Genomic DNA, 13,220 nt, shown 5'->3' on the forward strand with positions numbered 1-13,220 from the left:
TGGGTGTTGTTATCTTATAGAGTAGAAAATTCATAGAAACCCCACAGCGCAGAAAGAGGCCATTGGGCCCATTGAGTCTGCACCGAGCACAGTCCCACCCAGGCCAGCATTTATTGCCCATCCCTAATCACCCTTGATGAGGTGCGGTGAGCTGCCTTAATCTGGATGGTGAAAAGCTTTGGCAACATGTCCCTCCATTCAGCTATGTGATTGATGTTACAATGTTGAGTGTGTGGCTGAAATACAAACACTCAATCACCCTGTTATACACTGTCTTCAGAACTTGGCAGTGAGGCAGCAGTATGCTTGGGAAAGATATTCCATCTCAAGGGAATGCTGTCAGTCAGTCAACCAGCTGCACTAGCCAGTATTTCAAGGTTTCCAAGTCTCTATAAATAAGAGGCACTCTGCTCCACTCATCACGTACCACTGCTTCCTAGGAAAATACCCTGTGCTCAGGTTAAATAAAATAATTTATGGGGTGTGGATGTCGCCGGCTATTTACATATTTACCCGCTAACCCCTCTCAGGATACTAAGGGGCAATTTTAGCCTAACCCGCACATCTTTGGACTGCGGGAGGAAACCGGAGCACCCGGAGGAAACCCACGCAGACACGAGGAGAATGTGTAAACTGCACACTGACTCCATCTTGCTGTTCCTTTTACCATCCTGACTAAAGCAGGCATGGCACAATTCTGAGGCATAAGTGGCTTCCTGGGCCCTGAGCCAAGAGCTGTGACCTAATCCCTGCCTTTAGAAAGAAATCTGTGTCTGTTGCGAATCAACGTCCCAGGGGTGTGTTTGGGAGCGGTATTCTCTCAAGTAGTTCCGAGAGGGAATGTCTTATGTCAGTGTTCCTTTTGTATCTCTGGGCTGAAATCCTGGAACTCTGTCCTGAGCAGCATTGCTGGTGTATCGACACCTCAGGGACTGCAGCGGTTTAGGAAGGCAGCTCAGCGCACCTTGTCAAGGGTGATTGGGGATGGGGAATAAACGCTGGCCTAGCCAGCGATACCCACATCCCATAAATCTTTTTTTATTTAACCTGAGCACAGGGTATTTTCCTAGGAAGCAGTGGTACGTGATGAGTGGAGCAGAGTGTCTCTTATTTATAGAGACTTGGAAACCTTGAAATACTGGCTAGTGCAGCTGGTTGACTGACTGACAGCATTCCCTTGAGATGGAATGTCTTTCCCAAGCATACTGCTGCCTCACTGCCAAGTTCTGAAGACAGTGTATAACAGGGTGATTGAGTGTCTGTATTTCAGCCACACACTCATCATTGTAACATCAATCACATTGCTGAATAGTTGCTGAAGTTTTTCAGCTTCAGATGTAGGTTAGTGGAATTAGCGGGGTAAATATTGGAGTTATGGGGATACAGCCTGGACGGGATGTTGTCGGCACACTCGATGGGCTGAATGGTCGTCTTCTGCACTGTAGGGATTCTGTGATCTTGCACCCATCAGGACAAAAAAACCAAATTGCAAATGATCAAAAAAATAGGAACACTACAGTTAGTAGGCTTGTGAGACCATGGCTGATCTCATAGAGTCATAGAAGTTTACAACATGGAAACAGGCCCTTCAGCCCAACTTGTCCATGCTATCCTTTTTTTTAAACCACTTAGCTAATCCCAATTAGCCCCGTATCTCCCTGTACCCATTTTTCCCATGTAACTGTCTAAACGCTTTTTAAAAGACAAAATTGTACCCGCCTCTACTACTACTTCTGGCAGCTTGTTCCAGACACTCAACACTGTGAAAAAATTGCCCCTCTGCACACTTTTGCATCTCTCCCCTCTCACCTTAAATCTATGCTCTCTAGTTTTAGACTCCCCTACCTTTGGGAAAAGATATTGACTATCTAGCTGATCTGTGCCCCTCATTATTTTATAGACCTCTATAAAATTACCCCTCAGCCTTCTACCCTCCAGAGAAAAATGTCCCAACCTATCCAGCCTCTCCTTATAACTCAAACCATCAAGTCCTGGTAGCATCCTAGTAAATCTTTTCTGCACTCTTTCTAGTTTAATAATATCCTTTCTACAATAGGGTGACCAGAACTGTACACAGTATTCCAAATGTGGCCTTACCAATGTCTTGTACAACTTCAACAAGATGTCCCAACTCCTGTATTCAATGTTCTGATCAATGAAACCAAGCATGCCAAATGCCTTCTTCACCACTCTGTCCACCTGTGACTCCACTTTCAAGGAGCTATGAGCATGTACCCCTAAATCTCTTTGTTTTGTAACTCTCCCTTGTTGATCCTTAAGATGCTATACTCTCTCCCTTGTTACTCTTTTGCCCTTTATGTATTTGTAGAAGTTCTTTGGATTCTCCTCTGCCTTATCTGCCAAAATAGTCCCGTGTCCCCTTTTTGCCCTTCTGCTTTCTCTCTTAACGCTACTCCTACACTCCCTATACTCTTCATGGGATTCACTTGATCCCATCTGCCTACGCATGTCATGTGTTTCCTTCTTCTTCTTGACCAGGGCCTCAATAACCTGAGTCATCGAGGGTTCCCTACTTCTGCCAGCCTTGCCTTTCAGGCTCCTCAGTTTCCTGGGTTTAATTGCATTTTTCTTGCAGAGAACAGGTTTCTGTGTATGAATGAATGTACGTCATTTCTATCTTTCTCAGTCTTGTCCACTGTTTTCTCCATGGCAAAACTTCGGCCTATTATCTTAATGAGTGTGAGATGAAAAGCTTTGACAACATGTCTGTCTTTATCAAGATTCCGGTTCTAAATTAACAAGGAATATCAAGACAATTTCAATCAAACGTAAAAAGTTTGGCTCTTGAGGAGTTATTGAATGTTAGCACCAATTGGTCAGTAGGGTAGCACAGTGGTGACACTGCTACCTTACAGCACCGGGGAACCGGGTTTGGTTCCAGCTATGGGTGACTGTGTGGAATTTGCCCATTCACCCTGTGTCTGGGTGGGTTTTCTCTGGGTGCACCAGCTGCAAAGAATCACTACAGTTCAGAAGAGACCATTTGGCCCATCGAGTCTGCACCAACTCTCTGACAGAGTATCTTACCAAGGCCCTTTCCCCCACCCTATCCCACAAAAGTCCAAAGATTTGCAGGTTAGGAGGATTGGCCACACTAAATGTCTGTGGGATAGGGTGGAAGATGGGCCTGGATGGAATGCTCTTTTGGAGAGTTGGTATAGACTCAATAGGTCAAATGGCCTCTTTCTACATGGTAGAGGCTCAATGGTTAGCACCAACTGATCAATAGTTAGCACTTAACACAACAAGCATTACATATTTTGATGAGTCACATTGACTGCAGAGTGACGAGGGAGGCAGGATTGTCAATTTAATTTTCCTAACCGTTTGTGTTTGTTTTCAGAACCCTGTCACAGGACTGCTGCCGGCCAGTATAGATCAGAAAGATGCCTGGGTGCGAGATAATGTCTACAGCATTCTGGCAATCTGGGGCCTGGGGTTAGCATATCGCAAGAATGCAGACCGAGATGAGGACAAAGCCAAAGCTTATGAACTGGAACAGGTCAGTGAGGGACTGCTTTGCAAAATAGAAACACAAAAGGGCCTTTTCCTTCTTTCTGGCTTTTGCTATCAGAAGAAAAACTCTTACAGAAGAAAAACTCACAACATCTGGTATTGAGCGATTTGAAGAAAAATATTGGATAACTATTCATGCTTCGTTCGAACAGTCAGCCAGAAAGTGACTTGTTAACAAGGTCAAAAAATAGAACTGGTTTTGAGGAAGGAATGTGTTGTCTTACAGGTTCACTGAGTTACAAGTGTAACGTCTGCTGTAAGATGATATGGGGGAAGGCAGGAACAGGTTACTGAGTTGGATGATGGGCAATGATCACATTGAATGACAGAGTAGGCTCGAATGGCCTACTCCTGCTCTTATTTGCTATAGTTAATTGTAGTCATTTGACAGTAAGAATGAAATGAGGAGGAATTTCTTAGAAGGTTAAGCGTTTTTGGAACTCCTTGCCCCAGTGAGCAATGGGGCATTGAACCTGTTGAATGGCAGAACAGGCTTGAGGGGCTGGACAGACTACTCATAGAATCATAGAACCCTACAGTGCAGAAAGAGTCTGCACCAACCACAATCCCACCCAGACTTTACCCCCATATCTTACCCACTAATCCCTCTAACCTACGCATCTCAAGAGGAACTCCTGTTCCTCTTTCTTATGGTCTTACACGAGCAGTCAGCAGGGGTTTTCAAACCTGCTGCTCAACTGGGACTTATTCAAGTTAACATTTATTTATTGGCGGCACAAGTAGTAGATCACATTGCAGTGAAGTTACTGTGAAAATCCCCGAGTCGCCACACTCTGGTGCCTGTTTGGGTACACCGAGGGAGAATTTAGCATGGCCAGTGCATCTAACCTTTAGACTGTGGGAGGAAGCCCACGCAGACACGGGGAGAACATACAGATTCCTAAGCCGGGAATCGAACCCAGGTCCTTGGCGCTGTGAGGCAGCAATGCTCACCACTGTGTCACCGTGCTGCCAGAGGCATGTCCCAAGATGTAGACCTTAGCTGTAAGCCATGGGTTCAGCCCTTCTCTTTGGTACACGAGAAAGGTGTTTGGTGATGGAAATCTGGTGTCTGGCTGAATGACTGCGGTTAGTGTGCAGGTACAGCAAGTAATTAGGAAAACTAATAGAGTATTATCATTTACTGTGAGGGGAATTGAGTACAAAAGTAGGGAGGTTATACTCCAGCTGTAGAGGGCACAAGTGAGACCACACCTGGAGTACTGTGTACACTGTGCAAACTCAAGTTTGGAAGAGTAAGATTTCATTGAAACATATAAGATCCTGAGGGGTCTTGACAGGGTGGATGTGGGGGTGATGTTTTCGCTTGTGGGAGAATGTCAAACTACAGGATTACCTTAACACAGAGATGAAGCAATTTTGGTTCTCTCTGAGGATTATGAATCCCTAGAACTCTCTTCCTGAAAGGCAGTGGAAGCAGAGTCTTTCAGGAATTTTAAAGCAGGGGTGGACAGATTCTTGGTAAGCAAAGGGGTGAAAGATTATCAGGGATTGGCGGCATACGGATATGAGGTTACCATCAGATCAACCAGGATCTTATTAAATGGCTGAGTAGAATTGGGGGACTGAGTGGCCTGCTGCTTGCTACTCCCTGTTTGTATGTTCATATGTCTATATTGAATTAATAAGTTAATGTTGTGAAGATTTAAAAGTCATATTTTTAAAACCATTCATTAATAATAATTTACACAAGACTTACAGCTCTTCCCAGGGCAATCTGCCTTTCTTTCATCTGGCCTGTCACCAGAGGCATGTAGCTTAAGGGGGGGACACTCCACCTCAAGCATGGCTGGCCTATACTTTCTCCTATTCTTGCCACCAGCCATTGGCATATTTGGAAGGGTTTACATGTTGATACTCCACCCATTTTGAGCACACCTTCCTTGGCTATCAAGTCCAAAGTGTGGGAGACAAGCCCAGGGCTTCTGGCTCAGAGGTAGGGCACTACCACTGCACCATAAGATCTCCTCCTTGAGCCAATGATTCAATTAGCTCATTTCTACTCATGATCTGAACATCATTAACCTGCATTTGCTCCATAACTGTGAGATTTGAGGTAAAGATTTTCACTGTGTAGAAATGCTGGGTCGCATTTTGTTTCTCTCAGAGGCTTGTGAATCCCTAGAACTCTCTCCCCGAAAGACAGTAGCCGGGACCCAGGTTCAATTCCCAGCTTGGGCCACTGTTTGTATGGAGTTTGCTCATTCTCCCTCTGCCTACATGGGTTTCCTCTGGGTGCTCCAGTTTCCTCCCGCAGTCCAAAAATGTGCGGATCAGGTAGATTGGCCGTGCTAAATTGCCCCTTAGTGACAGGGGGACTAGCTGGGACAAATGGGTTTATGGGGATAGGGCCTAGGTGGGATTGTGGTCAGTGTAGACTCAATGGGCCAAATGGTCTCCTTCTGCCCTGTAGGATTCTATGCTTCCTGCTTTCATTCCGAGATGACTGAACTCTTAATTTTCAATTTGTGCCTTTGGATTCCAAATGCTACTTTAAGCCCTGGTGTCATTCTGTTGAATCTGTGCTAAATACCCTACTTCACGCTTCTGACTCCATTTTGCTGCATTTGGAGTATTGCATGCAGTTCTGGTTGCCACATTACCAGAAGGATGTGAAACCTTTGGAGAGAATGTAAAGAAGGTTCACCAGGGATGTTTGCCTGATCTCGAGGATGTTGGCTATGAGGAGAGGTTGAGTAAACTCGGATTGTTTTCGCTGTAAGCCAGAGAGAGAGGAGAGACCTGATAGAGGTCTACAAAATTATGAGAGGCATAGACAGGGTGGATAGTCAGAGGCTTTTTCTCAGGGTGGAAATGTCAATTACAAAGGGGGCACAGGTTTAAGGTGAGAGGGGGAAAATTTAAAGGAGATGTGGGGGGAAAGCTTTTCACACAGGGTGTGCAGGGTATCTGGAACACGCTACCAGAGGAAGGGTGGAAACAGACATACTAGCAACATTTAAGAGGCATCTGGATGGGTATATGAATAGGGAGGGAAACGGACTGAATAAGGGGTGAAGGCTTTTTTAAAATTTAGTTAGGACATCATGATCAGCGTGGGCTTGGAGGGTCCTTTGCTGTACTTTTTCTTTGTTGTTCTTTGTACTGACACTAGTTAATTTCTCTTGCATTATTTATTGGAATATTTATTGAATATATCTTTCCACTAATTTAGTGGAGTCATTAATCCCTCCAAAACTTCAAAAGTTAATTGGTTTACTAAAATTGAAGGGATGAATTTTAGACAAATGCATTAAACTTTCAAATGGTAAAATCCCCCTCTTGCAAAATTAGAGACTTTACCCTTTGCCATTCATGCTGTGGCATGTTGGGTGGCACAGTGGTTAGCACTGCTGCCTCGCAGCGCCAGGGAAACAGGTCCAATTCCGACCTTGGCTCACTGTCTGTGTGGAGATTGCACGTTCTCCCTGTGTCTGCGCGGGTTTCCTCTGGCTGTTCTGATTTCTTCCCACACTCCAAAGATGTGTGGGTTAGGCTGGTTGGCCATGCCCCTTAGTGTCAGGAGGATTTGGAGGGTAAACACAAGGGGTACAGGGATAGGGTCAGGGTGGTGGTATTGTTGGTGCAGGCTCAATGGGCCAAATGGCCTGCTTCTGCACTATAAGGATTCAATGATTTTGAACGAATATGACCCTTGACCTGGTATGAATGTATGATCCAGTCCTGAGAATTTCTGAGTGAACTGTTTGTTTCCACAGAGCGTTGTGAAGTTGATGAGAGGACTCCTTCAGTGCATGATAAGGCAGGTATGTTACCCGCATTGGGTACCCTGAGTTAAAACTCAGGGGGATTAAATCGGGCTCTAGTTTCTGAGCACTGCAGTGTCAGATTGGGGGAGGGTTTCCCAAAATCTGCTGTGGAATCCCAGGAAAGGATTTACCTGGCAATTGTCCGCGCGATTAAACTTCTCCTGCACGATTACCTTGCTCTGTGAATCATCGACAAAGAAATTTCAATCACAGACTTCACAGAGTCCTAACAAGGTTACACCAGTTGATACTCTGAAAATGTTAGAAGAATTAAAACCACTTCTAATTTCTAAGTGACTATTGTAAAGATCCAGACTGAACCATCCCCCTTCCGCTCACAGTACTCACCCCAAATCCCCCCCACCCCCAATTTGCCACAAATCTTTCCCTACGTTTCCACAGGACCCTCCGCACATTCCCCACCCCCCAAAAGACTCTCCCCACAACCCTGCCCTTCCCTACCCACTAAAATACTCTCCTCACATCTCCAACTGCACTCCCCCCTCCCCCACACACTCTCCTAACATTTGGATGGCACAGTGGTTAGCACTGCTGCCTCACAGTGCCAGGGGCCCGGGTTCAATTCCAGCCTCGGGTCACTGTCTGTGTAGAGTTGGCACATTCTCCCTGTGTCTGTGTGGGTTTCCTCCGGGTGCTCTGGTTTCCACCCACGCTCCAAAGATGTGCGGGTTAGGATTGGCCATGCTAAATTGACCCTAGTATCAGGGACGGTGAGCAGGGTAAATGCTAACATTCACAATAATACCAAATCTAAAGGAAACAACAATTTATACTACATGAGAAGAGAGTTCTCAGAAGATTGGTGCACTTGCCAACCAAACAGCAGTATCTTTTCATGAAATATAAATTGTTGTCTCCTTCACATTTGATATTCTTAATGTTCTGATGGGTGCAAAATGAAAAGTTTCAACATGTTTCTTTTTTTGGCATTATTCAGTAAACTGTGCATTGACTCAGTCACCCAGGGCAGTCGCAAGCTGTGACAAAAATAGAAACTGCTGGAAAGTCTCAGCAAGTCTGACAGCGATGGTGTGGGAGAGAATAGAGCCAACGTTTCGAGTCTGGATGATAGTTGCCTCGGTCACCATCTGCACATGTAGGCCATTTTCAGAGCTGATGAAGGGCCATTCAGGCTCGAAACATTGGCTCTGTTCTCTCTGCACAGACACTGCCAGACCTGCTGAGATTTTCCAGCATTTTTCCGCTTTTGTTTCAGATTCCGGCAGTATTTTGCTTTTATCTCAGTCACGGCTGTGATTTATTTGAACCCAGGTGGAAAAGGTCGAAAAGTTTAAACGAACTCAAAGCACAGCTGACTCCCTCCACGCCAAATACGACACATCCACATGTGCCACGGTGGTTGGTGACAATGAATGGGGCCACCTGCAAGTGGACGCTACTTCCCTCTATCTGTTATTTTTGGCACAAATGACAGCCTCGGGTAAGCGCATTTCTGTTCAAGAAGCTTCCATTTATTGAATTGCACTGTGTAAAGCTCTTTTCAGAGAGCATTCTGATCCAGTGTCACAAAAATATTTTGCTGTGTGGAATCTGCAGACATGGTTCAGACATTTGACTGTGTAACCTGCCTGTGAATACTTGGGGTAACCTACCTGCACATGCAGGCTGCTTTCTTGGCTACTTTGGCAGTCAGAGACATTAAGCACCATAAAAAGTCTCTCAACACCGGGTTAAAGGCTTATTTGGAAACACGAGCTTTCGGAGGACTGCTTCTGTGCTCAGAAGGAGGAATAAGCAAAGTCCAGATGAGGAGCAGTTAGTGAAAATGGAAGCAATAAAAATCCACAAAGTTAGCTTTGAATTCCAAGCAGGAAACACCTAAACCGTGGAGCTCTGACGAAGGGTCATCCAGCTTGAGGTGTTGGCTCTATTCTTCCCTCACAGGTGCTGCCAGACCTGCTGAGATTTTCCAGCAATTTTTTGCTCTTGTAAAAGTGGAACTGGTGGGAGTTGCAGAGGATAAGGTCGTGAGAGTGGGAAAGTAGGTTAACAGTCAGATCTGCCCTGCAGGAAGTGACAGGGTCAAGGGACTGATGCTGAGAGGATCAGACACAGCTATATTTCTAAAATGAAGCCTAGGACAAAGTGTCAGCACTTCGACATATCGAGTTGTCCCCATTCACACACCGCACAGCCGATGGTTGTGCAGAGTAGCTCTTTGTTATTGGCTCGTCTGAAACTTGAATGATCAACATAGGAAAATGTAGGAGAGGGTGTTTGGTCATGGTTAATACAGCTGCCACTCTGCTGGATGATATTTTGAATGAAAGCCGTAAGGCAGTGAAACATGGCCCCTCACTCCAGCTATTTCACCACACAGGAAGTCTTTGGGTGTCGTCCATCTTGCAGACATGTCAAGGAAAGAAGCTCAACGCTTTTTATCTTCGTTGGCTGTGGTGCATTGTGGGTATAGCCTGGTAGGATAGCACAGTGGTTAGCACTGCTGTCTCACAGCGCCTGGGGCCTAGGTTCAGTTCGGGGCTGGGGTGACTGTGTGGAGTTTGCACATTCTCCCTGCGTCTGTGTGGGTTACCTCCGGGTGCTCCGGTTTCCTTCCACAGTTTAAAGATGTGCGGGTTAGGCGGATTGGCCATGGTAAGTGCGCGGAGTTATGGGGATAGGGTAGAGGGGATGAGAGTTGATGCAGACTCATTGGGCCCAGTGGTCTCTTCCTGCACTGGCAATCCTACAATTTGGAGACAATATCACAGCAGTTCCTCAAGACAGAGCTCCCAGCACTCATTAAACATGGCTGGTTGGCATGTCTGCAAGATGGAGGACACGCAAAGACTTTCTGTACGGTGAAATAGCTGGAGCCAATGAGGGACTAAGGCTGTGCTTCACGGGTGACGTGAGGGCCCTAGACATTGACTATCACACCTGGGAGTCACTCGCTGCTGAAAAAGGAAAAGGTGACAACATCTCCTGTGGCTGGTGGGCACGACCACGATGACCAGTGGCTACGGCAGCTTGGCAACAGTGCCAAATATAACAACCCTCCACAACACCTGACAGCTTCACGTTTGACATATGTGGCACAACCTGTTTCTCGAGTGTCTGCAACAGCCATCAGCAAAGGTGTGCCAAGGCCACCTCACCTTAAGTGGGATACTTGCTGTGTCTTCATCATCTGTTGTAGATGGAAGGATGAGCACCTACGAGGGTTGGAGTATCAAAGTTGCCACAACACAAAAGCAGATCCCCAGTCATTGTCGGGCCACATCTACTGTTAACTACCTGCGTTTGATTCCGGGCCACTCCTTAGGGTTGATCGAGCGGCCCTGGTGGAGGTGTAGGGTGCAATTCTCAGAATGAGGAAAGGATACGTTTTGAGGGTAGGTTGCATCAACGTGGGTTGTGTTCTGTCGAGTTTAGCTTGAAGGGTGCTCGGAATGCTGTTTGAACGTTTAAAATGATAAATTGGTTCAGTGACCCAGGCCCACAGCAATGTGGTCAACTCTTAACTGTAAGGTTGTTAAGAAGGCGTACGGTGTCTTGGCGTTTATTGGTAGGGGGATTGAATTTAGGAGTCGCAGTGTCATGTTGCAACTGTACACAACTCTGGTGCGGCCGCACTTGGAGTACTGTGTGCAGTTCTGGTCCCCACATTACAGGAAGGATGTGGAGGCTTTGGAGAGGGTGCAGAGGAGGTTTACCAGGATGTTGCCTGGTATGCAGGGGAGGTCCTATGAGGAGAGACTGAGGGATTTGGGGTTGTTTTCACTGGAAAGAAGGCGGCTAAGAGGGGATCTAATAGAAACATATAAGATGATTAGAGGTTTAGATAGGGTGGATGGTGATAGCCTGTTTCCTCGGATGGAGAAAGCTAGCACGAGGGGGCATGGCTTTAAATTAAGGGGGGGTAGTTATAGGACGGATGTCAGGGGCAGGTTCTTTACCCAGAGGGTGGTGAGGGACTGGAATGCCCTGCCTGCTGCAGTTGTAAATGCGCCTAGTTTGGGGGCGTTTAAGAGATTGGTGGATAGGTTTATGGACAAAAAGGGATTGGTTTAGATTAGTGGGTCAATGTTTTTTTTTAAAAAATAAGACTGGTCAGCGCAACATTGTGGGCCGAAGGGCCTGTTCCGCGCTGTAATGTTCTATGTTCTATGTTCTATGTTCTCTGCAATGGCTGAGCAGGCCACTCAGTTCGAGGGCAATTCAAGACAGGTAATAAATGCTGACCCTGCTCAGCGATACCTGTATCCCTTGAATGAAACTGTAAGTTAGAACATAGAACATTACAGCGCAGAACAGGCCCTTCAGCCCACGATGTTGCGCCGACCAGTTACAAAAACAATGACCCACTAGCCTAAACCAATCCCTTTTCGTCCATAAACCTATCCACGGATCTCTTAAACGCCCCCAAACTAGGCTCATTTACAACTGCAGCAGGCAGGGCATTCCAATCCCTCACCACCCTCTGGGTAAAGAACCTACCCCTGACATCCGTCCTATAACTACCCCCCCTTAATTTAAAGCCATGCCCTCTCGTGCTAGATTTCTCCATCCGAGGAAAAAGGCTATCACTGTCCACCCTATCTAAACCTCTAATCATCTTATATGTTTCAATAAGGTCCCCTCTTAGCCGCCTTCTTTCCAACGAAAACAACCCCAAATCCCTCAGTCTCTCCTCATAGGACCTCCCCTCCATACCAGGCAACATCCTGGTAAACCTCCTCTGCACCCTCTCCAAAGCCTCCACATCCTTCTTGTAATGTGGGGACCAGAACTGCACACAGTACTCCAAGTGCGGCCACACCAGAGTTGTGTACAGTTGTAACATTACGCTGCGACTCCTAAATTCAATCCCCCTACCAATAAACGCCAAGACACCGTACGCCTTCTTGACAACCTTATCTACTTGATTCCCAACTTTCAGGGATTTATGTACACATACACCTAGATCCTTCTGTTCATCCACACTATTCAAAGTCCTCCCGTTAGCCCTATACTCGACACATCTGTTGCTCCTACCAAAGTGAATTACCTCACACTTCTCCGCATTAAATTCCATCCGCCACCTCTCGGCCCAGCTCTGCAACCTATCTAAGTCTCCCTGCAGACTATGACACCCTTCCTCACAATCTACCACACCTCCGACTTTGGTGTCATCAGCAAATTTACTAATCCACCCAACTATACCCTCATCCAGATCATTAATAAAGATTACAAACAACAGTGGCCCCAAAACAGATCCCTGAGGCACACCACTCGTAACCGAAGTTAGTAGAAGGATTGAGAGAAACAGTCTTTGTTGGAAGGGGGATTAAAAATCGTAGGCACAATCCAAAAATTTGAGCTACACTATTCAGGAATGTGACTAGGTCACGTGGAAGTGAATGCAGACCATGAGCTCCCTCCCTGAGAGTGCCAAGGATGGTGGGGCTCTCCACACAGAGAGGCTGACTGGTTTTTAGTAACTCTGAACACCTCGGGAATCAAAGTGAAGGCAGGAGTTACTGATGACTGAATAGATTGGGTTAAATGGGCTGAATGGCCTCTTCTTGTTCCTGTGTTCCAAGGCAGGTGAGAATGTGCACCAGATATTTCCCTGAACTGCAGCAGGTGATGACAACACCTTTAAAAGTATAGGACCGGCTGTGAAGGACATTGAGGCACCTTGAGTCTGTGAAGGGTGCGATGTCAATGTAACTTTATCCATTAGTGACAGCCCATCTTGTCTGTCTTTCGATTGATGTGCAACTGAAATCAAAACAATGCTATTTTAAATCTCCCACTCTGTAGACCTGATGATAAAAGTTGGTCCTTATTCCTCTGCTGTAAGCTGACACCAGTTCCCTTTTTTTGACTCTGATTTCCATCAGCCCTCAGTAATATTTACATTTT

The 13,220-nt window shown here is 46.1% G+C and overlaps 1 protein-coding gene across 2 annotated transcripts in view; it reads left to right on the forward strand.

The window, feature by feature from the left end:
* The window catches only part of LOC145353387 (phosphorylase b kinase regulatory subunit alpha, liver isoform-like), a 78,649-nt gene that overhangs the window by 680 nt on the left and 64,749 nt on the right, over positions 1-13,220 (forward strand). For both annotated transcript variants that reach the window (XM_080204114.1, XM_080204115.1), the window contains exons 2-4: positions 3,365-3,523; positions 7,278-7,325; positions 8,622-8,790. In XM_080204114.1, the coding sequence (XP_080060240.1) occupies positions 3,365-3,523; positions 7,278-7,325; positions 8,622-8,790 (376 nt within the window). The remainder of the gene's footprint in view (positions 1-3,364; positions 3,524-7,277; positions 7,326-8,621; positions 8,791-13,220) is intronic.

The sequence above is a fragment of the Carcharhinus amblyrhynchos genome, chromosome 15 (genome assembly GCF_965287045.1).
Source record: "Carcharhinus amblyrhynchos chromosome 15, sCarAmb.v2.hapA, whole genome shotgun sequence".
In the NCBI taxonomy this organism is placed as follows: Eukaryota; Metazoa; Chordata; class Chondrichthyes; order Carcharhiniformes; family Carcharhinidae; genus Carcharhinus; species Carcharhinus amblyrhynchos.